Here is a 26009-nt window from a genome sequence, read left to right as displayed (position 1 = left end):
TTTGACTTTTCACGAAGGTTCCTTGAGTTTTTTTTTTTATACTGCTTCATTGAGGTACGTTTTACATGAAATGAAGCAAACGTATATTCAAATTATGCCACCTGGATTTTTGCACCTGTAGATCTTCTTATAAACTCCACCCAGGTCTAGTTAGATGACAACCCCAGTGTTTGTGTGCTTCCTTCCCTTGATTCCCTTCGCCATAAGCAGCCTTAGCTTAGCCTTAAATAATGTAAATGGCAGTCGTGCATCACACACTGTGCCCGCAGTACACTGTTTAACTAAATTCGCCTATTGCTAACATTTTGCTACCTTTCTTTTGATCTCGTTTCAGGGGAGGGCGGTTTAGAGCTATCCGAGCATAACTTAAACCTTAGCTCTTTTTTTTTTTTTCCGGAGCTGGGGACCGAACCCAGGGCCTTGAGCATGCCTGGCAAGCGCTCTACCACTGAGCTAAATCCCCAATCCCTAAACCTTAGCTCTTTATATGCATTTTCTTATGTGTAGTTTCTAAAACTAAAGACCTTTGCTAACATTATCGCATCTGACAAATAGCCACTTTAAATATGGCAAAAATACTTTTTTTTTATTCTTTCTCCTGTGTTTAAGGTTTTTAAGAGACCAACACCTTTCCTTAAGCATTTGTGGTTTGCCCCCCACCCCCAAAGAAGGGAGTTCAGATCACGGTCAAGTATTGTCTATAATTCCCATGTTTCCTTCATACTCATGTTAATTAGCTTTCATCAGTGTGGCAAAATATGCCAAAGATAGTTCATTATAAGGAAGAACTGTGTATCTGGTTCACAGCTCCTGAGGTTCCCTTCTGCTCTCCTTTAGACCCATGTGGTGGCAACCATGGCAGGCATGTGGTAAAAACAAGCAGCTTTCTCACGGAGGCAGGGAAGGAAGTGGGTCAGAGGAGAGCACAGGGTTCCAGTATCTCCTGTTAGGGTATGTCCTTAGTGATTTGACTCACTTTCCCTATACCCGCCTCTTACCGTGTCTATGACCTTCTAATAGCATCAAGCTCGGAACTGTGCCTTTGACACGGGAGCCTTTAGTAAACATTTAAAGTGAGCCATATAGAAGATTCTCTCAGCCTGTGTTTAGTTTTGTCTTCTGTACTCTTATCACCCTTGTTTTTCTTTTTTTTTTTTCTTCTGCAAAGAACGTGTTTAATATATTATCTTGATCTAGAAATACTGAACATTTTTTTTTTATTAACTTGAGTATTTCTTATATACATTTCGAGTGTTATTCCCTTTCCCGGTTTCCGGGCAAACATCCCCCTCCCCCCTCCCCTTCCTTATGGGTGTTCCCCTCCCAACCCTCCCCCCATTGCCGCCCTCCCCCCATAGACTAGTTCACTGTGGGTTCAGTCTTAGCAGGACCCAGGGCTTCCCCTTCCACTGGTGCTCTTACTAGGATATTCATTGCTACCTATGGGGTCAGAGTCCAGGGTCAGTCCATGTATAGTCTTTAGGTAGTGGCTTAGTCCCTGGAAGCTCTGGTTGCTTGGCATTGTTGTACTTTTGGGGTCTCGAGCCTCTTCAAGCTCTTCCAGTTCTTTCTCTGATTCCTTCAATAGGGGACCTATTCTCAGTTCAGTGGTTTGCTGCTGGCATTCACCTCTATATTTGCTGTATTCTGGCTGTGTCTCTCAGGAGCGATCTACATCCGGCTCCTGTCGGTCTGCACTTCTTTGCTTCATCCATCTTGTCTAATTGGGTGGCTGTATATGTATGGGCCACATGTGGGGCAGGCTCTGAATGGGTGTTCCTTCAGTCTCTGTTTTAATCTTTGCCTCTCCCTTCCCTGCCAAGGGTATTCTTTTTCCTCATTTAAAGAAGGAGTGAAGCATTCACATTTTGATCATCCGTCTTGAGTTTCGTTTGTTCTAGGGATCTAGGGTAATTCAAGCATTTGGGCTAATAGCCACTTATCAATGAGTGCATACCATGTATGTCTTTCTGTGATTGGGTTAGCTCACTCAGGATGATATTTTCCAGTTCCAACCATTTGCCTACGAATTTCATAAACTCGTTGTTTTTGATAGCTGAGTAATATTCCATTGTGTAGATGTACCACATTTTCTGTATCCATTCCTCTGTTGAAGGGCATCTGGGTTCTTTCCAGCTTCTGGCTATTATAAATAAGGCTGCGATGAACATAGTGGAGCACGTGTCTCTTTTATATGTTGAGGCATCTTTTGGGTATATGCCCAAGAGAGGTATAGCTGGATCATCAGGCAGTTCAATGTCCAATTTTCTGAGGAACCTCCAGACTGATTTCCAGAATGGTTTTACCAGTCTGCAATCCCACCAACAATGGAGGAGTGTTCCTCTTTCTCCACATCCTCGCCAGCATCTGCTGTCACCTGAGTTTTTGATCTTAGCCAATCGCACTGGTGTGAGGTGAAATCTCAGGGTTGTTTTGATTTGCATTTCCCTTATGACTAAAGATGTTGAACATTTCTTTAGGTGTTTCTCAGCCATTCGGCATTCCTCAGCTGTGAATTCTTTGTTTAGCTCTGAACCCCATTTTTTAATAGGGTTATTTGTTTCCCTGCGATCTAACTTCTTGAGTTCTTTGTATATTTTGGAAATAAGGCCTCTATCTGTTGTAGGATTGGTAAAGATCTTTTCCCAATCTGTTGGTTGCCGTTTTGTCCTAACCACAGTGTCCTTTGCCTTACAGAAGCTTTGCAGTTTTATGAGATCCCATTTGTCGATTCTTGATCTTAGAGCATAAGCCATTGGTGTTTTGTTCAGGAAATTTTTTCCAGTGCCCATGTGTTCCAGATGCTTCCCTAGTTTTTCTTCTATTAGTTTGAGTGTGTCTGGTTTGATGTGGAGGTCCTTGATCCACTTGGACTTAAGCTTTGTACAGGGTGATAAGGATGGATCGATCTGCATTCTTCTACATGTTGCCCTCCAGTTGAACCAGCACCATTTGCTGAAAATACTATCTTTTTTCCATTGGATGGTTTTGGCTCCTTTGTCAAAAATCAAGTGACCATAGGTGTGTGGGTTCATTTCTGGGTCTTCAATTCTATTCCATTGGTCTATCTGTCTGTCTCTGTACCAATACCATGCAGTTTTTATCACTATTGCTCTGTAATACTGCTTGAGTTCAGGGATAGTGATTCCCCCTGAAGTCCTTTTATTGTTGAGGATAGCTTTAGCTATCCTGGGTTTTTTGTTATTCCAGATGAATTTGCAAATTGTTCTGTCTAACTCTTTGAAGAATTGGATTGGTATTTTGATGGGGATTGCATTGAATCTGTAGATTGCTTTTGGTAAAATGGCCATTTTTACCATATTAATCCTGCCAATCCATGAGCATGGAAGATCTTTCCATCTTCTGAGGTCTTCTTCAATTTCTTTCCTCAGTGTCTTGAAGTTCTTATTGTACAGATCTTTTACTTGCTTGGTTAAAGTCACACCGAGGTACTTTATATTATTTGGGTCTATTATGAAGGGTGTCGTTTCCCTAATTTCTTTCTCGGCTTGTTTCTCTTTTGTATAGAGGAAGGCAACTGATTTATTTGAGTTAATTTTATACCCAGCCACTTTGCTGAAGTTGTTTATCAGCTTTAGTAGTTCTCTGGTGGAACTTTTGGGATCACTTAAATATACTATCATGTCATCTGCAAATAGTGATATTTTGACCTCTTCTTTTCCGATCTGTATCCCTTTGATCTCCTTTTGTTGTCTGATTGCTCTGGCTAGAACTTCAAGAACTATATTGAATAAGTAGGGAGAGAGTGGGCAGCCTTGTCTAGTCCCTGATTTTAGTGGGATTGCTTCAAGTTTCTCTCCATTTAGTTTAATGTTAGCAACTGGTTTGCTGTATATGGCTTTTACTATGTTTAGGTATGGGCCTTGAATTCCTATTCTTTCCAGGACTTTTATCATGAAGGGGTGTTGAATTTTGTCAAATGCTTTCTCAGCATCTAATGAAATGATCATGTGGTTCTGTTCTTTCAGTTTGTTTATATAATGGATCACGTTGATGGTTTTCCGTATATTAAACCATCCCTGCATGCCTGGGATGAAGCCTACTTGATCATGGTGGATGATTGTTTTGATGTGCTCTTGAATTCGGTTTGCCAGAATTTTATTGAGTATTTTTGCGTCGATATTCATAAGGGAAATTGGTCTGAAGTTCTCTTTCTTTGTTGTGTCTTTGTGTGGTTTAGGTATAAGAGTAATTGTGGCTTCATAGAAGGAATTCGGTAGGGCTCCATCTGTTTCAATTTTGTGGAATAGTTTGGATAATATTGGTATGAGGTCTTCTATGAAGGTTTGATAGAATTCTGCACTAAACCCGTCTGGACCTGGGCTCTTTTTGGTTGGGAGACCTTTAATGACTGCTTCTATTTCCTTAGGAGTTATGGGGTTGTTTAACTGGTTTATCTGTTCCTGATTTAACTTCGATACCTGGTATCTGTCTAGGAAATTGTCCATTTCCTGAAGATTTTCAAATTTTGTTGAATATAGGTTTTTATAGTAAGATCTGATGATTTTTTGAATTTCCTCCGAATCTGTAGTTATGTCTCCCTTTTCATTTCTGATTTTGTTAATTTGGACACACTCTCTGTGTCCTCTCGTTAGTCTGGCTAAGGGTTTATCTATCTTGTTGATTTTCTCAAAGAACCAACTTTTGGTTCTGTTGATTCTTTCTATGGTCCTTTTTGTTTCTACTTGGTTGATTTCAGCTCTGAGTTTGATTATTTCCTGCCTTCTACTCCTCCTGGGTGTATTTGCTTCTTTTTGTTCTAGAGCTTTTAGGTGTGCTGTCAAGCTGCTGACATATGCTCTTTCCTGTTTCTTTCTGCAGGCACTCAGCGCTATGAGTTTTCCTCTTAGCACAGCTTTCATTGTGTCCCATAAGTTTGAGTATGTTGTATCTTCATTTTCATTAAATTCTAAAAAGTTTTTAATTTCTTTCTTTATTTCTTCCTTGACCAGGTTATCATTGAGTAGAGCATTGTTCAATTTCCACGTATATGTGGGCATTCTTCCCTTATTGTTATTGAAGACCAGTTTTAGGCCGTGGTGGTCCGATAGCACGCATGGGATTATTTCTATCTTTCTGTACCTGTTGAGGCCCGTTTTTTGACCAATTATATGGTCAATTTTGGAGAAAGTACCATGAGGAGCTGAGAAGAAGGTATATCCTTTTGCTTTAGGATAGAATGTTCTATAAATATCCGTTAAGTCCAATTGGCTCATGACTTCTCTTAGTCTGTCTACATCACTGTTTAATTTCTGTTTCCATGATCTGTCCATTGATGAGAGTGGGGTGTTGAAATCTCCCACTATTATTGTGTGAGGTGCAATGTGTGTTTTGAGCTTTAGTAAGGTTTCTTTTACATATGTAGGTGCCCTTGTATTTGGGGCATAGATATTTAGGATTGAGAGTTCATCTTGGTTGATTTTTCCTTTGATGAATATGAAGTGTCCTTCCTTATCTTTTTTGATGACTTTTAGTTGGAAATTGATTTTATTTGATATTAGAATGGCTACTCCAGCTTGCTTCTTCTGACCATTTGCTTGGAAAGTTGTTTTCCAGCCTTTCACTCTGAGGTAGTGTCTGTCTTTGTCTCTGAGGTGTGTTTCCTGTAGGCAGCAGAATGCAGGGTCCTCGTTGCGTATCCAGTTTGTTAATCTATGTCTTTTTATTGGGGAGTTGAGGCCATTGATATTGAGAGATATTAAGGAATAGTGATTATTGCTTCCCGTTATATTCATATTTGATGTGAGGTTATGTTTGTGTGCTTTCATTCTCTTTGTTTTGTTGCCAAGACGATTAGTTTCTTGCTTCTTCTAGGGTATAGCTTGCCTCCTTATGTTGGGCTTTACCATTTATTATCCTTTGTAGTGCTGGATTTGTAGAAAGATATTGTGTAAATTTGGTTTTGTCATGGAATATCTTGGTTTCTCCATCAATGTTAATTGAGAGTTTTGCTGGATACAGTAATCTGGGCTGGCATTTGTGTTCTCTTAGGGTCTGTATAACATCAGTCCAGGATCTTCTGGCCTTCATAGTTTCTGGCGAGAAGTCTGGTGTGATTCTGATAGGTCTCCCTTTATATGTTACTTGACCTTTTTCCCTTACTGCTTTTAATATTCTTTCTTTATTTTGTGCGTTTGGTGTTTTGACAATTATGTGACGGGAGGTGTTTCTTTTCTGGTCCAATCTATTTGGAGTTCTGTAGGCTTCCTGTATGTCTATGGGTATCTCTTTTTTTAGGTTAGGGAAGTTTTCTTCTATGATTTTGTTGAAGATATTTACTGGTCCTTTGAGCTGGGAGTCTTCACTCTCTTCTATACCTATTATCCTTAGGTTTGATCTTCTCATTGAGTCCTGGATTTCCTGTATGTTTTGGGCCAGTAGCTTTTTCCGCTTTACATTATCTTTGACAGTTGAGTCAATGATTTCTATGGAATCTTCTGCTCCTGAGATTCTCTCTTCCATCTCTTGTATTCTGTTGGTGAAGCTTGTATCTACAGCTCCTTGTCTCTTCTTTTGGTTTTCTATATCCAGGGTTGTTTCCATGTGTTCTTTCTTGATTGCTTCTATTTCCATTTTTAATTCCTTCAACTGTTTGATTGTGTTTTCCTGGAATTCTTTCAGGGATTTTTGCGATTCCTCTCTGTAGGCTTTTACTTGTTTATTAATGTTTTCCTGTGCTTCCCTAAGTGTGTTCAGGTCTTTCCTGAAGTCCTCCAGCATCATGATCAAATATGATTTTGAAACTAGATCTTGCTTTTCTGGTGTGTTTGGATATTCCATGTTTGTTTTGGTGGGAGAATTGGGCTCCGATGATGGCATGTAGTCTTGGTTTCTGTTGCTTGGGTTCCTGCGCTTGCCTCTCGCCATCAGATTATCTCTAGTGTTACTTTGTTCTGCTATTTCTGACAGTGGCTAGACTGTCCTATAAGCCTGTGTGTCAGGAGTGCTGTAGACCTGTTTTCCTCTCTTTCAGTCAGTTATGGGGACAGAGTGTTCTGCTTTCGGGCGTGTAGTTTTTCCTCTCTACAGGTCTTCAGCTGTTCCTGTGGGCCTGTGTCTTGAGTCCACCAGGCAGCTTTCTTGCAGCAGAAAATTTGGTCTTACCTGTGGTCCCGAGGCTCAGGTTTGCTCGTGGGGTGCTGTCCAGGGGCTCTCTGCAGCGGCAGCAACCAGGAAGACCTGTGCCGCCCCTTCCGGGAGCTTCAGTGCACCAGGGTTCCAGATGGTCTTTGGCTTTTTCCTCTGGCGTCCGAGATGTGTGTGCAGGGAGCAGTCTCTTCTGGTTTCCCAGGCCTGTCTGCCTCTCTGAAGGTTTAGCTCTCCCTCCCACGGGATTTGGGTGCAGAGAACTGTTTATCCGGTCTGTTTCCTTCAGGGTCCGGCGGTGTCTGTGGCAGGGGTCCTGCCGCTCCTGGGCCCTCCCCCACGGGAGCCCAGAGGCCTTATACAGTTTCCTCTTGGGCCAGGGATGTGGGCAGGGGTGAGCAGTGTTGGTGGTCTCTTCCGCTCTGCAGCCTCAGGAGTGCCCACCTGACCAGGCGGTTGGGTCTCTCTCTCACCGGGTCTGGGAGCAGAGAGCTGCTGCGGGCCGGGATCCGCGGGTGTGGGACTTCCGGTAAACACAGAACGTGCCCGGTTCTAGAGAAATTCTGCTTCCGTGTGTCCCAAGCTCACCAGGCAGCTTTCTTGCAGCAGAAAATTTGGTCTTACCTGTGGTCCCGAGGCTCAAGTTCGCTCGTGGGGTGCTGCCCAGGGGCTCTCTGCAGCGGCAGCAACCAGGAAGACCTGTGCCGCCCCTTCCGGGAGCTTCAGTGCACCAGGGTTCCAGATGGTCTTTGGCTTTTTCCTCTGGCGTCCGAGATGTGTGTGCAGGGAGCAGTCTCTTCTGGTTTCCCAGGCCTGTCTGCCTCTCTGAAGGTTTAGCTCTCCCTCCCACGGGATTTGGGTGCAGAGAACTGTTTATCCGGTCTGTTTCCTTCAGGGTCCGGCGGTGTCTGTGGCAGGGGTCCTGCCGCTCCTGGGCCCTCCCCCACCCTTGTTTTTCTTAATATGGTGTCCTTCATCTCATGGTTCCTCTCCAATGCACCAAGGACCTGCATTTTCTTCTTGGCTGAAGTACTGCATAAGGTAGAGTGTGCCCTTAGGGCTCTGGGGGGACATACAGTCCAGTTATCCTGCACTGGTGATCAGGCTCGCTGGACTTCACTATTACAGAGTTGCTAATTCTGCTGTAACTCATAAGAGCCAGGTAGGGAAACACATTCAGACCGGCGTCCTTTCCTACCCAGCACTAGGTGCTAACACAAGCCAGCTAAACGGTACTTTTTAAACTTTTTGTTTCAAATAAACTTTGTTTCCCCGTTTTTTGTCTTACTGGCCTTTTGCTTGCATATTTGGGTTTCAGTTTTATGGCTGTGTGTGAGAGAGAGAGAAAGAGAGGGAGGGGTAGACAGGGAGACAGGGAGGAGGAGGAGCAAGAGGAAGAGAAGAGAAAGTAGGGAAGGAGGGGGAGAAAGATCGGGATTCGGGGGGCTTGTTAGTTTGGTTGGTTGTTTTGTTTTTTCTTTGCTTGTTTTCTTTTTAAAAGAGAAAGCATGGAGTTGGATGGATAGAGATATAGTGAGGATTTGAGGTGGGAGAGGGAAAAGTCTGATCAGAATGTCTTATACGAAAATTTTTCAACTAAAAAAGAAATGAAGCAAGTCTTTAGTACATTCAGAAGGAACCATGAGATAAAGGACACCATATTAAGAAAACCAAGGACAACATTCTTGTAGGGAAAATAAAATATAGAAGACAAAACCAAAAACGGGCTGAAAAAAATATTACGTGGCTCAATTAAATGTTTGCCAAAGGCTCGTGTGGTGCTGTCCCTGTTCGTCAGTGTTTATTCCCTCTGAGCTCTTGTGTTAAGAACCTTTCCATACCGTCGGTTGCAAACTGGCTTTCCAGCTCTGGCTAGCCAGCCTGTCCTCCCGTGTAGGCACTCCCTTAACAGCAAGCAGCACCTTGCTGGGCACAAGAACTCCACTCATTCCCCCAGGTTACTGACGAAATGACATTTTTCTTGTCTGTTATCAGTGTGAAGTTGCAAATTCCTACTTGTTTCACTGGTTTGTAATAGCTTCTTTCCATAAATATCTTAATGTTCAAACTGTCCAGAAAGTGCCGTTGGGACCAAGTGGAACTGTGGTCTTCCAACAGGCTCTTATGTTTTATCCTTCATGTTTACTTTTTTATACAAGGTGTTTTCTTTTCCTACTCTACCCTGAAACCCATTCCTCCAATAAGCCCAGATACCTTTTAGTAATGGCAACCAGAATCACAATATATTTATCCATTTTGGCATTGGTTGACACAAATTATTTCCAGTTCCAGGCTGTTCTAGGAAAGTTCCACTGTCTGAATGGGCCTGCATGGTTTTGGAAGGTATTTACTAACTTATTGGGTGTGTAACCAGGAATGGAAATGACAGTGGAAAACCGAGGCCTCTCACTTGGGGTTTTTATGCACAGGAGGGTATGATACCAGAAGCCCCTACAAAATGGTTATGTTAATTCATGTATGTTTGCATATGTGTAGTTAGCTTTAGATGTTGCTACATATTCTTAAGGGCTTGAAACATTGATTTAGGTCTGTTGGGGGTGGGAGGACATATTGGATCCCACTGGGAGGCCTGGATAATCAGCGGTGGGGTAATAATGGTTTATTGCAGTCAATGTCCAGGAATGAGAACATGGCCAAAGTTTTCCTTTGTGATAAGGAGCATCTCCATAGAGTGCACATCCCCCCCACCATCTTCAGAATGGTTTGTGTCTCATCCTTTACAATGTGAAAGCACGTCAGGAATAGCTACCCATTTCTTGGGTACCAGCTCTTAGGCAGTGATTAAAGTCAGTGCCTTATTTTCCAAGGCACCTCTTTCGGGATAGAGGAATGTCCCAGGCACAATTCACATCCTCTGACTGCTGAAGAGTTGCTTATAATCCTGACCAAGCCAAGAGAATAAGTATCTCTTTTTATCTACCTAGGGAGTCACTAAGTACCCAAGCCATTTGAGATGGACAGCTACCTGCCACCTAGGAAAACAAACCAAGCAGGAAACTGCTTCAGGCCAGCAAAGATGCAGACTGGTGCAGTACATCAGAGTGAGAGTCGAGGCTTACCTTAGTAAGAAACAGCTTAGGCCTGGCCAGTTACTGGCCAGATAGCTATCATCTGTCCTACAGAGCTTCTAGAGCATGGTTAGAATTGAAGATGCAGCGGAAGGATTTGGTGATGTGAAATATTTGTAGGATGCTCAATGAACCTTTATTAATAAGAAATTAGCAACTAGGAAGGCACACATGTCTGTTGATAATTTGAAGCATATACCTTCTCTATGAAGTTTACTCCATACCATGTAGGCATCGTGAGAGCCTTTGTGAAGTATTTCACAGCCATATTTCACCCAAAGAGACCCCAGATTGAAAATAGTATTGACATCCCTCCCCCAATCCCTGTACATTTGTATTAACCATATGGCCCTCTTCTCTAACCCCGGTCTTGCAGGCCTGTCTGCTGAAGGTGGTGCCAAGCGCCAGGAGCACCTATCCCGGTTTTCCATGCCTGACCTCAGCAAAGACTCTGGAATGAATGTCTCGGAAAAGCTGAGCAACATGGGCACTCTCAACTCCTCAATGCAATTCAGGAGCGCAGAGTCTGTCCGCAGCCTACTGTCTGCGCAACAGTACCAGGAGATGGAGGGAAACCTTCACCAGCTCAGCAACCCCCTGGGGTACAGGGACCTACAGTCCCATGGAAGGATGCACCAGAGCTTTGATTTTGATGGCGGCATAGCGAGCAGCAAGCTACCAGGGCAGGAAGGTGTTCACATCCAGCCCATGAGTGAGCGCACCCGGAGGAGAACTACTTCCAGGGATGACAACCGCCGCTTCCGCCCTCACCGGTCCAGGAGGTCCCGACGCTCACGTTCAGACAACGCCCTGCACCTAGCCAGCGAGCGGGAAGTCATCGCTCGGTTGAAGGATAGGCCCCCTCTGAGAGCCAGGGAGGACTATGACCAGTTCGTGCGCCAACGCAGTTTTCAGGAGAGCATGGGGCAGGGTTCCCGGCGGGATCTGTACAGCCAGTGTCCCAGGACTGTGTCAGACCTGGCTTTGCAGAATGCCTTTGGGGAACGATGGGGACCCTACTTCACGGAGTATGATTGGTGCTCCACCTGCTCCTCCTCTTCAGAGTCCGACAATGAGGGCTACTTCCTAGGAGAACCCATCCCCCAGCCAGCCCGCCTACGATATGTCACAAGTGATGAGCTCCTGCACAAGTACAGCTCTTACGGTGTCCCCAAATCCTCCACCTTAGGTGGCAGAGGACAGTTGCACAGCAGGAAAAGACAGAAGAGCAAAAACTGTATCATTTCGTAATGTGATGGTGGTTGGGGAATCGGGGAGATGGGAGCTAAGAATGTAAACTCAGAAACGTGCACTGTTGTGAATTCTCAAGTGCTCTTGGGGATGGTTCATGGAGGAGAGATGGAGAATGCTCTCAGTTGAGGGAGGCAAGGCTGCAGGTTGACTTGGTAGATACACTTGGTGTCACAGTTTGGGACGTGTTAAATATGATTTGCACATTTCACTTTGGAAACACAGGCTGTGGAGGCCAGGGTAGGTCATGTCCTTTCCAAGGTGGAGTGGCCATTAACCAGATGACACACTGTAACCTGCTCACTTATATTCTTTCTGGTTCTCTTCCTTTTAGGATCCCTTTTCCAGTAAATACTTTATTAGCCAGGACCCCAGACTAAGTTATTTACATGTTCATTGTAAATGCAATGTAAATGAGAGTTCTGATAAAATATTTTTGTATTTTGTAATAACAACAGAATTTCTATATCGTAGGATTCAGTGGGGACTTGCATGCCTGTCCACCAGTACCTTCGAGTGATAGTAAACGGTGGCCCAGGACCACCTGGTGTTTGTTGTTTGTTTTGATTTGGTTTGGTTTTCTTTCTATACAAATCTGTTACATGTCAGTGAGACTGTTTTCAAAGGAGTATATTCAATTTGGCTTTTTGTGGCTGAAAAAGAAAATTTTAACTATCCTACCCAAGGCATTCTATGCTCTAGTTCATCTAAAGGTCCGTCTTTAAGTCCACTCCCACCCTCAGTAGAATTTATTCTCTACAAAGTAAGTAGGGTTTTTTTTCTTTTAAATTTTTTTTTATTGCAAATGTCGCTTTTGCTGATTAGATGACAACCAGTGTCAGTCCAGTTCTGTGAGAAATGCCATCCTTGTTTGGAACCTTGAAGTTGCTTAATGTCGATCTGTCCCTCAGGGGTAGTCGCAGTGACTGTGAGCGGTGCCGGTGTATGTGTCAGCATGGCCTTGTTTTGAGTGTGGAACTGTTTGGTGCTCATGTTTCCTGGATTGTATTTTCTGCTTTCTTCTTCCAAGGCAGACGGAGCTGCTGCCTTAGCCTGACAACTGTTTGTCCTCATAGCAAATGAGCGTCAACGTTTAGCACTGAGGGACAAGAAGATGCTGGGGTGGGGAGGGGCTCTGGGTGCACTGGGTTGGTGCACATTATACAAGGGGATTTGAAAACTAAAAGCAGGTAGATGCTGAAAGGGGGAATATGAAGGAAAGTCAGGGAGAAAGAACTTTTAGGAAGAAATAGAGGTGACAGTCACCTTGACTAGTCCCCAGTGCTTTAGAGAGAATCCAATCTGACAAGCTTAGTCACCACAGGGGCCGGCTTCTTACCCTGGAGGGTCAAGCTGCTGAGATGATAGGTAACAACATGGAAAAACAGACCTTGTGGCAAGAGAGATTTCCATTTTGAACTTTGAGGACTGTTGGTCAGACAGAAAGGCTCAAGAGTAAGTTTGCTTAAAGAAGACATTTCATTGCAGGTGAGATAAATATATAGTGAAAAAAAAAAACCTTCTTGCCTCGCTTCAGTTTTTAAAAAAAAAAAAAAATGAAGCCCTTGCTCTTGGTCCATTTTCTCCCTCTCCTCAGTGGATTGTGGCAAAAATCCATCGGAGGACCCACCTTTTGTGAGATGTGCTGTCCCCTTATGCACAGTGTGTCTCAGTGGCCATTTGCCGTGATGGCGAGCATGGTCTCTTTTCAGTATAGTACTTAACATTTTCTAGGGTTTTTTTTTTAATGGAGAGAATGGGAAGAGTGGCTTTTCAGACACCATGCTAAATGGGTCTGGGGTCGAGGGAGGCTGTAAAGGATATGGTGATGATACCCCATCCAGGATGTATTAAAATGATTTGCTTTATAGGTATTAATACCACATTTGTCATTGTCACTGACTTTTTTTTTAAAGAAGCAATGCAAATGTTGGTTGTGGCTGTTTTCCGCATGCTATCTTCATATCTAAGTGTTTCATTAATTATCCAAGCCTCTGGAGAATTAACTCTATTACGTTTGTACAGTAAGTTAATAAAGCTGCTTGACAAACTGTTTAAGAGATAAATATGCAGCACCGTGCCACTCGGGTGGCAGGTTTCTGGTAGACATTGGGTGAGTCCAATTTGGAGCATTGAGTCTGTTGATTGGTGAGAATTAGAAAGGCGCTATTGGGAAAAGAAAAGAGGGGAGCGTAGATCACTTAGCAAATGGTTGAAACCATGTATCCTCTCTGGCCCCAAATCCAATGAACAAAATTTCCCCACTGGAAGTCGTTTTCTCACTCTGTCCTTGGCAGAGTACCTCTTACGTTTCCCAGATATGTTTTTGACCAGCCCTCAGCCCAAAGAAGAAAGCAATATAGAAACTGCTTAAGTTACATCGAGTCTAGCTGTCCAGAGAACATTCAAGCTCTTTCTAACCAAAACTTAAAATATAATGAGATACAGGCTTCAGGGTCAAACGGTCCACCAGCAAGATCATCCCCTTCTGTCGAACCACTGAAGATTGCTTCCCATTCTAAAAGCAGCCAGGTGCCCTACAGAGAATGTCACCTGAGGAAGGCCAGGTCCTCACAATGGTAGTAGGTCCTTAAAGCTACTGCCCATGTTGTGACAGTAAACTAGAATTTCTCTACCTTGAAGTAACAACTTAAGAGATTTAACACCCGGAATCTCATTCCCAAAATTCAAGTGCATTCTTTTCTGAGGTGAGAATTTAGGGTCCTCCCTGATTCTTCTAGTATATCCCTTACCTGCTACCAGCCAAGTTTCCCTGAGGAGTCAGGCCTGTACTCAGTTCCCCTAAGTCGTTGTTTTATCTTCTGCAGACTGGCTTTCAGAAGAGCCATCTTTCTCCCCTTTCTCGTCTCTGATGATTTGGCTATTTTTTCCCATCTCTCCTCTTATTGGGCTGACTTCTATTTAGAACTACAGCTCTAGAGTTCAGTTCGTGTCACACTGCTGCCAGATCCAGCACCAGCTAAGCCAGCCCCCTTCTCCGGGCCAAGGAGCGTGTACATCATTGAAAGTTTCTGAGCGCACATCCCACCTTTGGTCCTGCAAAAAGGGTTCATGCTGAAGTGCGGTAGCTTCCAGCATCCATCGTGGCCTTCAGAGACCCGCCCTTCTGTCCTGTGTAGTTCTAGATTCTCTACCATGAGTGTGAAGGTCAATGGGGTGAGGAAAATCGGACCTCATTTCCTGGTTTTTAACATACCTAAAGGAGAATTGCTGGTGTTGGTTGTTTGAAACCCTCATTTACCGTCTAAGCAGCTGTCTGAACAGATTGGAGTTTTCTAATAGGAAAAGTCACAGTCTTTTCCTACAGAAGGCTCCCCCTACAGAGCTGTAGGAAGATGGCGTTCTGTGCGCCCCTTCTAGGAGTTCCTACTTCCTATGACCTAGTTGGCCATCTTTCATCAGGTGGAGCCATGGTGGCATGAATGTAGCACTTTCTATGTGTGCTCTACCTGCCACCTTAGTGGATGACAAGCAGTGGATTACTGCACTTTCCAAGGAGAGCAGACTCTCATCCCAGGTATCTTCACAAAACTCCAACAAGCCAGGGCTGATTGACTAGAGCCGGTCTCCTCTGTCTTATGACAGATCTTATTCATAAGCTGACTCTTTCCTGATTCCCTGGGAAAGGAGTACACCAGACATATAGGAAGCATCCAAAACCAAGAATTGGGAGACCCCCCCATTCCTTCCCACACTGTGGAAGCTACAGGAAGCTGACCTCTTAGGCCAAACAAGGCTCCCTTTGGCCTACTTCTTCGTGCTCAGGGTCTTTGCCAGTTATGTGAGCAGCTCCTGCTCACTTTGCAGAAGTCAGCTAAGAGTCTGTTTTCTCATCCCAGTCCATATTAGAGGGACACAGGACACTTAAATTCCAAAGCAGAGTGTTCTCTGCATTCGCCTAACAGAGACCAGACGCTGTGCCTCACAAAGATCCACCTATGACCAAGGGAAATAGAAAACTGAGCCAGTGGCCTGAATGTCGCATGCAAACAGAGTTGTTCCTGGCCCCTGCCTGGCACCTTCAGGCAGATCCTGTTCCACAGGCTTCTATTACTGATCTAGAAGGCAGTTGCACATTATCACCTTTTGGAAAGTACATTTCTTTGAGCATACAGGAAATAGGAATGAGACCTTTGCCTTCTTGTCAGTGGTTCACCCCAGAGTATGTGTGTACGACCATCCAGACGCCAAGAAGGTCAGGATGGAGGAAGAATTGATTTATTTTTCTGTTTTCTCATATTAGAAGCCCAGTCAACACAACACCCCTATAGAGCACGACTATCGGAAGCTATTACTCTGATATAAATTTATTTCCTGCTTCCAAAACCAGCCTCCCTCAGAGGAATAAAAAGGAGGTTGGAAAGGTCATGTGCTATTAACAGACATCTCTGTGGTTCAGATGTGATAAACTCACAAGATAGATGTCTAGTTCTATCTCGAGCAATTTCTAAGAAAACCTTCATGGTCTAGGCATTTGGCCATGGGGGTTCAATAGGTCACCAACCAAATGTTTCTAAATTTTGGGAGGTTACTTGCCAATATGACCGCTTCTTGTGTTTATCTAGTTGGTTCCCATAGTTTTCAATAAAGTATTCTGGTTTAATCCTGACCCTGAGCTAACAACATAAGACCAGTGACTCTCCTGTAGTCTTCAGCAAAGTAGGCCAGCATTTATTCTCCCTAAACTCGTTTGTTCCTGCAGAGTTGCTTTGCTCAGATCCTATTTAATTCCACATGCATAAACAAAACCTCAGAGGGCCCAAGAAGGCGAAGCAGGCTGGAGTCTGTGTTATCTGTCAAGTGTCAAGCTGTTTGTTAAGAAGGCCTGTCACGGGCTTTTGGCGTGGGATCTGCCAGAGACTGTTCTGAACTCTTTGCTTGAGATCCGTGCCCTGTAAAGTGGATATGATGTTTTACTGATTCTGGAATACATTTGTAAACTTCCAATAAAATTTGAATAAAAGGAATGTTGTCATCCTTCTCAATCCTCACTCACGGTCCAGATTTGAGGAGTGGACTTGGCCTTAGGGAAAAGGCCAAGAAAAAGCATGTGTGTCAGAGGCAGATATTTTCAGCAGAACTTGAGTCTAATTTAACAAAATGATCATCCATCAAAATAATGAGAGCAGCTCCTACCCTAGGACCTGGGACTTCCCCAGTCATGGGTTTTTGACCAGGTTACAGTACCAGGCATAAAATTCCTTCTCGTGGGATTCAAATCCAATCAGAAATTGGTTAGAGACAACATGCGATGTTTGGGGTCTGGGTTACATCACTTGGTATAATTTGTCCAGTTCCATCTATTTATCTACAAATGTCATGATTTCATTTTTCTTTAGCTGAGTAGTATTCCACTGTGCATATATACCACAATTTTCTTATCCATTCATCTGTGGTGTACATCTAGATTGATTCCATTCTCTGGCTTTCATAAATAGACCAACAGTGAATATGTACAAATGTCTCTGCAGTAAGAGAGAAAGTTGTTTGGTCTATGCCCTGGGATGGGATAGGTGATGTAGTGGTATGTAGGCCTATTTCTAGTTTAACCTCTAGACTGATACCCAAAAGTAGCTACATTAGTAGCTATTAGCAAACATGCCTGTGGTTCAAATGTGATGGACTCACAAGATAGATGTCTAACCCTAGCCTGAGCTACCACCTGAGAGTGTTTGGAGTTTCCCTTTGCCACATCCACACCAACATCTGTAGTCATTTGTGTTCTTGGGGATGGCTATTCTGATTGGGCTGAGATGGAATCTGAAAGTTGTTTTAATTTTTATTTGCCTGATGGCTAAGGATGTTAGGGCACATTTTAAAATGTTTCCCAGCCATTTTCATTTCTTCTTTTGAAATTTTTCTGCTCAGTTCTTTAGCCCATCTTTAATTTTTTTTAAATTCCTTAATGTCTAGTGTCTTGTGTTCTTTGTATACTGTAGAAACTAATTCAAATGAACAGCTGGTATTTCCTGCACTATTTTTTTAAAGATACTATTTTTTCCCCAGTATAAACTTTTGTGTGCCTTTCTCAAAAATCAGGTAACAGTAGTTGTGTGAACTTATAACTATGTCATCAACTCTCTGCCATTAACCATGTTTGTTTCTGTACTGGTGCCATGCCATTTTTGTATCTGTGGCTCTATGGTATAATCTGAAATCAGTTATAGTGATACCACCCACAATGTTCTTTTTCTTTGGGTCTGTCTTTGCTTTTGATGACTCCGTGTAACTTTTTTAGACTATTTTTCCTATGACTGTAAAAAACAAAACAAAACACACATAGTATGCACCCATTGATAAGTGGATATTAGCCCAAATGCTCAAATTACCCTAAATGCACAGAATACATGAAACTCAAGAAGGATGACCAAAATGCGGATGCTTCATTCCTTCTTTAAAAGGGGAACAAGAATACCCTGGGGAGGGGATAGGGAGGCAAAGTTTAGAACAGACTGAAGGAACACCCATTCAGAGCCTGCCCCACATGTGGCCCATATATACAGCCACCAAACTAGATAAGATTGATGAAGCAAAGAAGTGCAGGCTGATAGGAACCAGATGTGGATCTCTCCTGAGAGACACAGCCAGAATACAGCAAATACACAGGCGAATGCCAGCAGCAAACCACGAAACTGAGAATGGGACCCCCGTTGAAGGATTCAGGGAAAGGACTGAAAGAGCTTGAAGGGCCTCAATACCACATATGAACAACAATGCCAACCAACCAGAGCTTCCAGGGACTAAGCCAATACCCAAAGACTATACATGGACTGACCCTGGGGTCCAATCGCATAGGTAGCAATGAATAGCCTAGTAAGAGCACTGTGGAAGGGGAAGCCCTGGGTCCTGCCAAGACTGAACCCCCAGTGAATGTGATTGTTGGGGGGAGGGCAGTAATGGGGGGAGGATGGGAAGGGGAACACTAATATAGAAGGGGAGAGGGAGAGGTTAGAGGAATGTTGGCCTGGAAACTGGGAAAGGGAATAACAATTGAAATGTAAATAAGAAATACCCAATTTAATAAAGATGGATGGGAAAAAAACTTGCAGTCCCAGTAACCAAGAGGGCTAGAGCAGAATAGCAAGTTTACTACACACTGAAATGTGAATGTGACAATAATAGTAGAAAAGAAACCATATTGTAAAATAAGACAAATAATTTCCTGTCCAGCAATCTATAGATTGCTTTTGGAAAGATGGTTATAATCACAGTATTAACCCTTCTGTTGCCCTAGCCTCTGCCCCTTGGGATGGTTCTTGGGGGTAAAGGGTAAGAAAGCACAGCAGAATCAACAACAAAGAAGTGAAAATAGATTAGTATATTGCAGAATTGGGGAGAGCCTTTATACCCTCTGTCCATGTCCTATTGGTTCATGATTGCTCATTCTGCATGGTTAGCACCAGTTGATTGGCTGCCCTGGTCACATGCTCTGTCATTGGTTGTTTCTGGGAGTTAAACAGGTTCCAAAGTTAGCAAATGTAGAAGCGACTGCTGCCCATCCCTGGGCCACTGCAGACCACTTCCTTTGGAGGGGTGAGGGCGGATAGCCTAGTGCTGATTACAGCATCATTATTTACTGGAAAAAGTCCCTAAGCAAGCAAGGACCAAGGACAGAATCAGAGTGCACTTAGTGGAGAATAGGGCTCTCTACTGAATTAGAAATAAGTTGGACTTTTGTTTGTTTGATAGGACAGTTGATTGGTTTTTCTTTTATTTTATGTATGTGTACCTCTGTCTGTGTGTGTGTGTGTGTGTGTGTGTGTGTGTGTGTGTGTGTGTGTTGTGAATGGTATTGTTCTAATTTCTTTTTTGGTCTGTTATTAGTATGTAGGAATTCTAGCTAGATAACAGTGTTTTCCAATTTAAAGGAGTAATAGTGCCTTGGACTCCATAATGAAGTCACTGGCATTTCAAGTGCTATCAACTGCAAATGCAGAAAGCAAAAATCAAGAGTTCATGGCCCTGAATCATAATCAGATGATTTATAATATAATGAAAGAACCATCATTAAAGAAGTGAAGATTTAAGAATAATCAAATCCATATGGATTGGGAAAATGTTACTGAGAAATAAGTTTATATTAGCAAATGGAATAAATTATCATATTTTAACATCCTTCCTTCATGGGCCTAGTGCTAATTACAGTGTCATTGTTTATTGGAAAATGTGCCTAGGCAAGCAAGGACAGAATCAGGGCGCACTTAGTGGGAAATAGGACTCTGTACTGAATTAGAAATGAGCTGCATGCTACACATGGTTTCCTGAAGCCTTAATGGCAGAAACTGTGTGTGTGTGTGTGTGTGTGTGTGTGTGTGTGTGTGTGTGTGTGTGTGTGTGAGAGAGAGAGAGAGAGACAGACAGACAGACAGACAGACAGACAGACAGAGAGAGAGAGAGAAAGAGACAGAGAGAGAATAATGATGCCTTCTACTCAATAACAAAAAGATTTAGAGAGAGCAAATGTTATTATTTTGGAAAATGCTGCCAACATTCTGTAGACCATAAGACTGTCCATTTGTCCTGCCATCCAGAATCTTTTATGTCCTGTATCAAGTGGAAAACAGATCTTGTTACCTGAATGTAAGCATCGTAAGATTGACCTGTGGGAGTGGGGGGAGGTCAAAGAAATATGGATACACACCAAAGTCAATAGTAAATTTCCCCAGTGCAGAAGGAAAATGAACTATTGTCCTTTCCTTTCAAAAGTATTATCAGACAAAGACTGAGAAAACAAAGTGGTCCATTTATTCATTAATCCTATCAACTTCTCTACATTGTTTCTCCATTCTTACTGAATCAGGATGTGAAGATTTTTGTATACTGGTCGTGTTTGTTGCCCACCAAACACCTATGTGTCCCAACTCCTGTACCCAGGTTTTGCTCCCTTGCAGGATTCTGTGATTGGTAAAGAAAAGCAGTGTTCAGTCTACCTGTTTGTCTCTGTCTCTCACCTGAAGTCATAATGAACTAAAAGTCCATGTCCGGATGTCCAGTCGTTGCCTAGAAGCAAATGGATCCCTGAGTCACTGTGTTTCCGCATAAAAAGAGTTACTTTTTTAAAGAATCATTTGTCATGTTAAACTGAAAAATCCAGAGGAAACTTTGTACTAACACATAATCTGACCTGCTCGACTAACACATGGCGATCAATACCAACTGTTCTTGCAAGTTCCCTTCAACACTACAAGATACAGCCAAGGATGTCATCAAATGATCAGGAATTCTGAGGGCTGATGGGACCAGGGCTTTGGAGACATGGGTTGATTGGTTAGCTTAGTTGCTTTGATTGGGATAAAAAATTACCCCTTAATTAGAGCCTGCAGCTGTGTGTTTGGCCCTGTGAAAATATAACCTATGGACTAGAAGCACCAAGGAGGTGCTCACTTACAGTACCCACATTGAATTTACAAGTAAGTGCCTGATGAATCCAGGGTTTAAAAGAACTAATTAAACGATCAAAATGACTGTGCAAAATATTTTAAAAATCGTATTGAGTTTGTGAGTCACCCATAGGTGCCTCTTGAAAGGTGAAGGAAGACTCCCCCCTCCATAGAACAGCAGGAGCCATGGAAGAAAATCTCAGAGCTGAGCTCCATAGGCAGCATACTCACTGCTCAGATGATTACTGAGTTCCCTCAGTGGATGTTACTCTAAGGTGACAGACAGGACACACAGTAAGTTGGATGAATCACCAGTCTCACTGGGGGCTGCTCTGCTTTTTCATGTCTTTTTCCAAGCCTAGAATTTGCTTTATCTAATCATCTGAGTTAACCCATGGATGAGCAATGAGCCCACTTAACAAACCACACTGTCTGGAGCCTCGGCTCCTAACCAACCAGTCTTACTTGCCCATAGTGAGGCCCTCCTTGGAAGTCCTCTTCTCCCTTGGTTCCCATTGAATTGAGTCTCCTCCACCCTTATCTTGAGAACCTCCAACCTCACTCTAAAGAAAGGTGTTTCCTTCTACAGTCGCTTGGCCAATGCCTGGGTCTGTTTCCTGTTGCTTCTGTAAGCACACCTCCAGCCAGTTCAAAGAGTGAGTGTTTTCAAGAGGTTCTCTGTCCCCAGAGAAATGCTTCAGTCATCCTGAGTTTCACTGCACCTGCTCAAAGACTCTAGAAAATGAAAGGCTCCTACCCCCCATGCCCAGGCCACTCCTATTGTACCATCTGAGATCACTCAAGGCAGCAAAGCTCCTCAGAGCTGTTAGACACACGTGAAGCTTCTCTTCTCCTCACTGCAGTGTCCCCACACAGCTGTGAATACAAGCCTCAGGAGCTGGGGTGGTGGGTGACCTCCCAGCAGCCACTGAGTGTTTTGAGAACACTCAGCCTTTCTCAGGACACCCATGCCTCCAAACCACGGTTTTTGCAACAACAAACTTCATCAGAGCAGCCCTCTTTCCTTGACTTCCTGACTCTTTATTAAAAAAAAAAACTGATGCCATGCAAAATATTTTGTAAGTGACTTGTTTTTAATATTGAGGCCAAGTGTGGGACACAATAGTTCAGAGTAGGAACAGGTTCCAACCTCACAGGCTGGCATCCGTACATAAAGTCCTTAGAGTGGGAAATAAGTTTCTTTGAATAGAACAAACTGTACAGGAACTGTGGAAGGAAACAAGATCTCCCGATGCTGGGGAGCCAAAGCATCAGGGATCACCAGGTCTTACCCTGCCGCCTTCATGGAGGTTGCTCCCCCTTCTGCTTCTTGTTCCCATCCCTGCTTTGTACATGTGTTTATGTATGACCCATGGCGGCCATTGGAAGCTTCTTGCTTCGAGTAAAGAACAAGCATAATAATGAGAGAACTGCATTCAAACTGTTAACTGATAGAGAAGGGGCCTTCATTGTTCTTTGCCAAGACCAGAGAGTTCCCCGGCTGAGGCCTGGGCACTGAACTTCAGTAACCCTGGACCTAAGGTGCAGGGAGAAGTCAAGGGGCACACAGGCTCCTCCACTTTCTAACTTTATGGTTCACCAAATCTGAAATCAGAGCTGGGCATCCCTCTCTGCATCTCCCTGATAGATCTGGTCCTCTCTGCTTTTCTATTGCCCACTTACAAGCACACACAATAATTGTTTAGCCTGGACTTTGTGCTCAAGAAAACTACAGTGCCTTACTCAAACAGTGACAGACCCATCCCCGTGCTTGTGTGTTTCATGTATAGCCCTAGAGAAAGTAACTTTGTTCGAATTAGGATAGGACTTTCAACTGATGACACATTTTTACAGTGCATCTGCATATAAACTGATTAACCTCTAGGGTGAAGCTACAGAATGCTGTATCCAGAGTATCCCAAGAAGGAGAAGCATGATGTCCACGTGTGGTTCATCCTAGGGTTGACACCTGCCATCAGGACCTTGCATCTGGCCTTCCCATTCTCTAGCACCTTACTAGAGTTCATCAGGACAGTGTTCCCCTAAATTCTAGGATCCTATTCTGATTAGAAGGGGGGAAAGTCAATGGCAGCAATACAGGCAGTGAGAGGATCCTCTAGTCTTCTCTATCTCTCTGCATACATCAGAGCCAACATGCAATGTGCCATGCACACAGCTCAGGAAGCAAAAGCTCAGGAACTGATAAGCTTCTTGCTGTGTCCTCTGCCTGAAGCTCCAGCCCATCCGTAAGCATGTGCCACATTCACCTTCAGTTTGTACCCTGGGGATGACACACTACAACCCTGAGAGTGGCTTTCTCATCTTGAACTTTGAGTTCTTCCCAGCAAGGACGAGTTGGAGCTTTCTTCTTTCATTTTTGAGGCAGAGAGTTAAAAGACAGTATTTTATGATTGTCTTTGGTTTTGTTTTACAACACGAGCGCTAGCTCTCATATTCTCCCCCTGTGCCAGTAAATGCTTCATTGTTCATGTTTGATTTATGAACCTAACTCACTGAATGATGAGGGAACAGCCACTTGACATTTATCTCCCAGCACAGAACAGCTGAGCTTGAAAGACTTGGAGAGACCATTCTATATAAAAAGAAGGAAAGTGTGTGCCATTGTGCGTAGCTAAATGACTGCCTGGGCATGACATAACGTAATTCTAGGTTCATAACTTTGTGCTAGGTTTAGAGAGAGAGAATTATACACATTGGCTGAGTCTCACATCCCCTAAACTTGTTCAAGTTCAAGTCCCTTAGGGCCAAAGAAAATCGTTCCATTTAGAGACTCAGTCAGTGACAACTTAGAGGGTCTGCCATCTCCTAGAAATTAAGGTGATTGTCAAACACAGAAAAGAGTGTGTCTGCCCTGCCTATAAGTGTATATGGGAAAGCTGGCCATCAGGAATTCTAGGACACACACAGCAACATAGTATCCTGTCCTATGGGAACTCAGAAATGAGAATGGAGAGCCTAAGAGGGATGGAATTGGGAAGGTTCTGGTAGAAATGTCAAGTGAGGCCTCTCAGGGTATATAATATGATAGCGGACACACAGAGAAATCAGTCTGTTAGGGACAGAGAGCTCAAAGGTGAATCTGCTGTACACAGAGGAGCAGTCACAGCATCCAAGTCGGGGAAATGATGCCCATGTGGGTAGAACAAGGATAGCATGGTATGGGGAGAGCCTAGGAGCCCACCAGGTAGGGAACGCCCAGGACAGCACCAATGTGAACAGATCGGGAAGAGAACACTAGATGGCTAGAACACGGAGGGTGGTGTTGGGGGAGCTGAGAAGAGCACCATATAGTACAAAGAGGAGCACTCCAGAGCAAGCAAGGTGGAGCACTGCAGTATGGGTGGCGTGAGACAGGGAATAGTAAGGATGGGAGCACCAGTGTGGGTGCAGCAAAGATGGGGGAGGTCCTAGTGTGGGTGTAGAGAGGATGGGGGTCCCAGTGTGGGTAGTTGCAGAGGAATTGTAGAAACAGAGGAGAGTGGCCAAATCACTCCAACAACTTGGGCATTTTTTTAGGTCTTGGAGTCTTTTCCAATGGCAAGAAAGCCATTACAGATGTTTACGTAGTAGAGTATAGTGTACTCTAACTTAGAGACTGTGATTATTTTTTAGGGAATGACTTGTAAACAATAATAGACAAAGCAGAAACTATGTCAGGAAATGTGTATATTTATTTCCTTTGCGCCCCTATAATAAATAGATTTAATGAGGGGGACGTTTATTTTGGCACCATATTTCCATCCACAGTCCTTGGCCCCATGACTTTTAGGCGCTTGCTGATGGCATCGTGACATCATGATGGCAGCTGGCAAACATTACTGATGCTACTGTGCACAGAAAACAGAGAAAGAACGCTGATTCTCGAAGGCGTTCCCTTTGTTCCATCATACTCTACCTTGGGTTCCAAACCTACACGAAGTTACAGTGCAGCAGAATACCTTGCAGTTTTACCTCAAGGGTATATTAATTCTTCAATATAGATATTGAAGCTATACAACTTGAGGTAACAGAGTCTATGACTCCCCACAAGAAAAATAGACTAACAAAAACCCTAGTAGTAGGCATGGAAAACCAACCAAGAGTTGTTAGCCAGAGCAGTCCTAGTGGCTCTTACAACAATGTAAGCTTTTTACTGTTGCCCTTGGTTGCCTTCCAGAGGTTGAAGGAAGTCCTGTTTGTGATGACGCGGCACACTTTAGACACAGTATGCAGAAGATTCCAATTGGATCTAACCTAAAAGCCTTCTCTCCCTGCAGTGTAGCTCACACTACCAGAAAGTGCTACATAAGCTGCCAAGGGAGATGTCACTGTGACCAAAATGATCAGAACGGCAAGACATCACTAACAGTGTAGCAGTGACATTCAAGCCTTGGTGGTAACCAACAGGTAGATGTCTAAGTAGACATAAGGCCCACACAACAGGAGGGAAATCATGTCTGGTACTATAATTCCAGGCAATTACATGGGGCAAGTGAGTTCATAGTTTTAGATGAGAACCTACCACAATCACATTGCTAGACAACAGTCAATAAATCACTGCATTCTAAAACTCATACCTACTTGTAAGTGTAGCTCTCGCCCCTCAGCAAAACAAGATTTCCTTTACAGCAAATGGAGACCATTATAGAAACCTATACCATGTTGAGTGCAGAGACCTGTGGATCATGTAGAACTCAACCCCACCAAACACATCTACAATACAACTCCTGTCCTAAGGCTCAGGGAATGTTGTGAATGAAGGAGTGGAGAGATTGTTAGAACCAGAAAACTAGGAAGTCTGCTGTGAGATTGTGTTTCCTAGAAATGACAGAAAATATTCACCCATAACTCCTTATCAATATGGCTGTCTAAACAATACCTGAACAATGATGGTATCCACAGACAGGCTAACACAAAAGAGAAATATCATAGAGTCCACTCCTAGACAAAGAACCATGGGCAACTGATGACTACTGAGAGACAGCGAGGTAGCCAGTCCCCGGGTTGAATCTCCTTTTTGGTTATCCAGTTCAAACAATGTACAGTCACAAACACATACAGCACACTAAATGGACTCAACAGACTATATTTATACATGTGTAACAATAAAAACAGGCCATCCATTTGAGGAGGAGTGAGAGGAGCACGGGATGCATTTGCA

General features: G+C 43.5%; 1 protein-coding gene across 5 annotated transcripts in view; it reads left to right on the top strand.

Annotated features, from left to right (window-relative positions):
- The window catches only part of Prickle2 (prickle planar cell polarity protein 2), a 345167-nt gene extending 328732 nt beyond the window's left edge, over positions 1-16435 (top strand). For 3 of the 5 annotated variants that reach the window (NM_001107876.3, NM_001415880.2, NM_001415881.2), the window contains 1 exon segment: positions 10573-16431. In NM_001107876.3, the coding sequence (NP_001101346.1) occupies positions 10573-11447 (875 nt within the window). In that variant the 3' untranslated portion in view covers positions 11448-16431. 5 annotated transcript variants of the gene reach the window in all.
- Positions 16436-26009: the final 9574 nt, after the last annotated feature.

Source organism: Rattus norvegicus, chromosome 4 (genome assembly GCF_021556685.1).
Source record: "Rattus norvegicus strain SHRSP/BbbUtx chromosome 4, alternate assembly SHRSP_T2T, whole genome shotgun sequence".
NCBI classification, from domain to species: Eukaryota; Metazoa; Chordata; class Mammalia; order Rodentia; family Muridae; genus Rattus; species Rattus norvegicus.
This window is presented reverse-complemented; position numbering and strand designations above follow the sequence as displayed.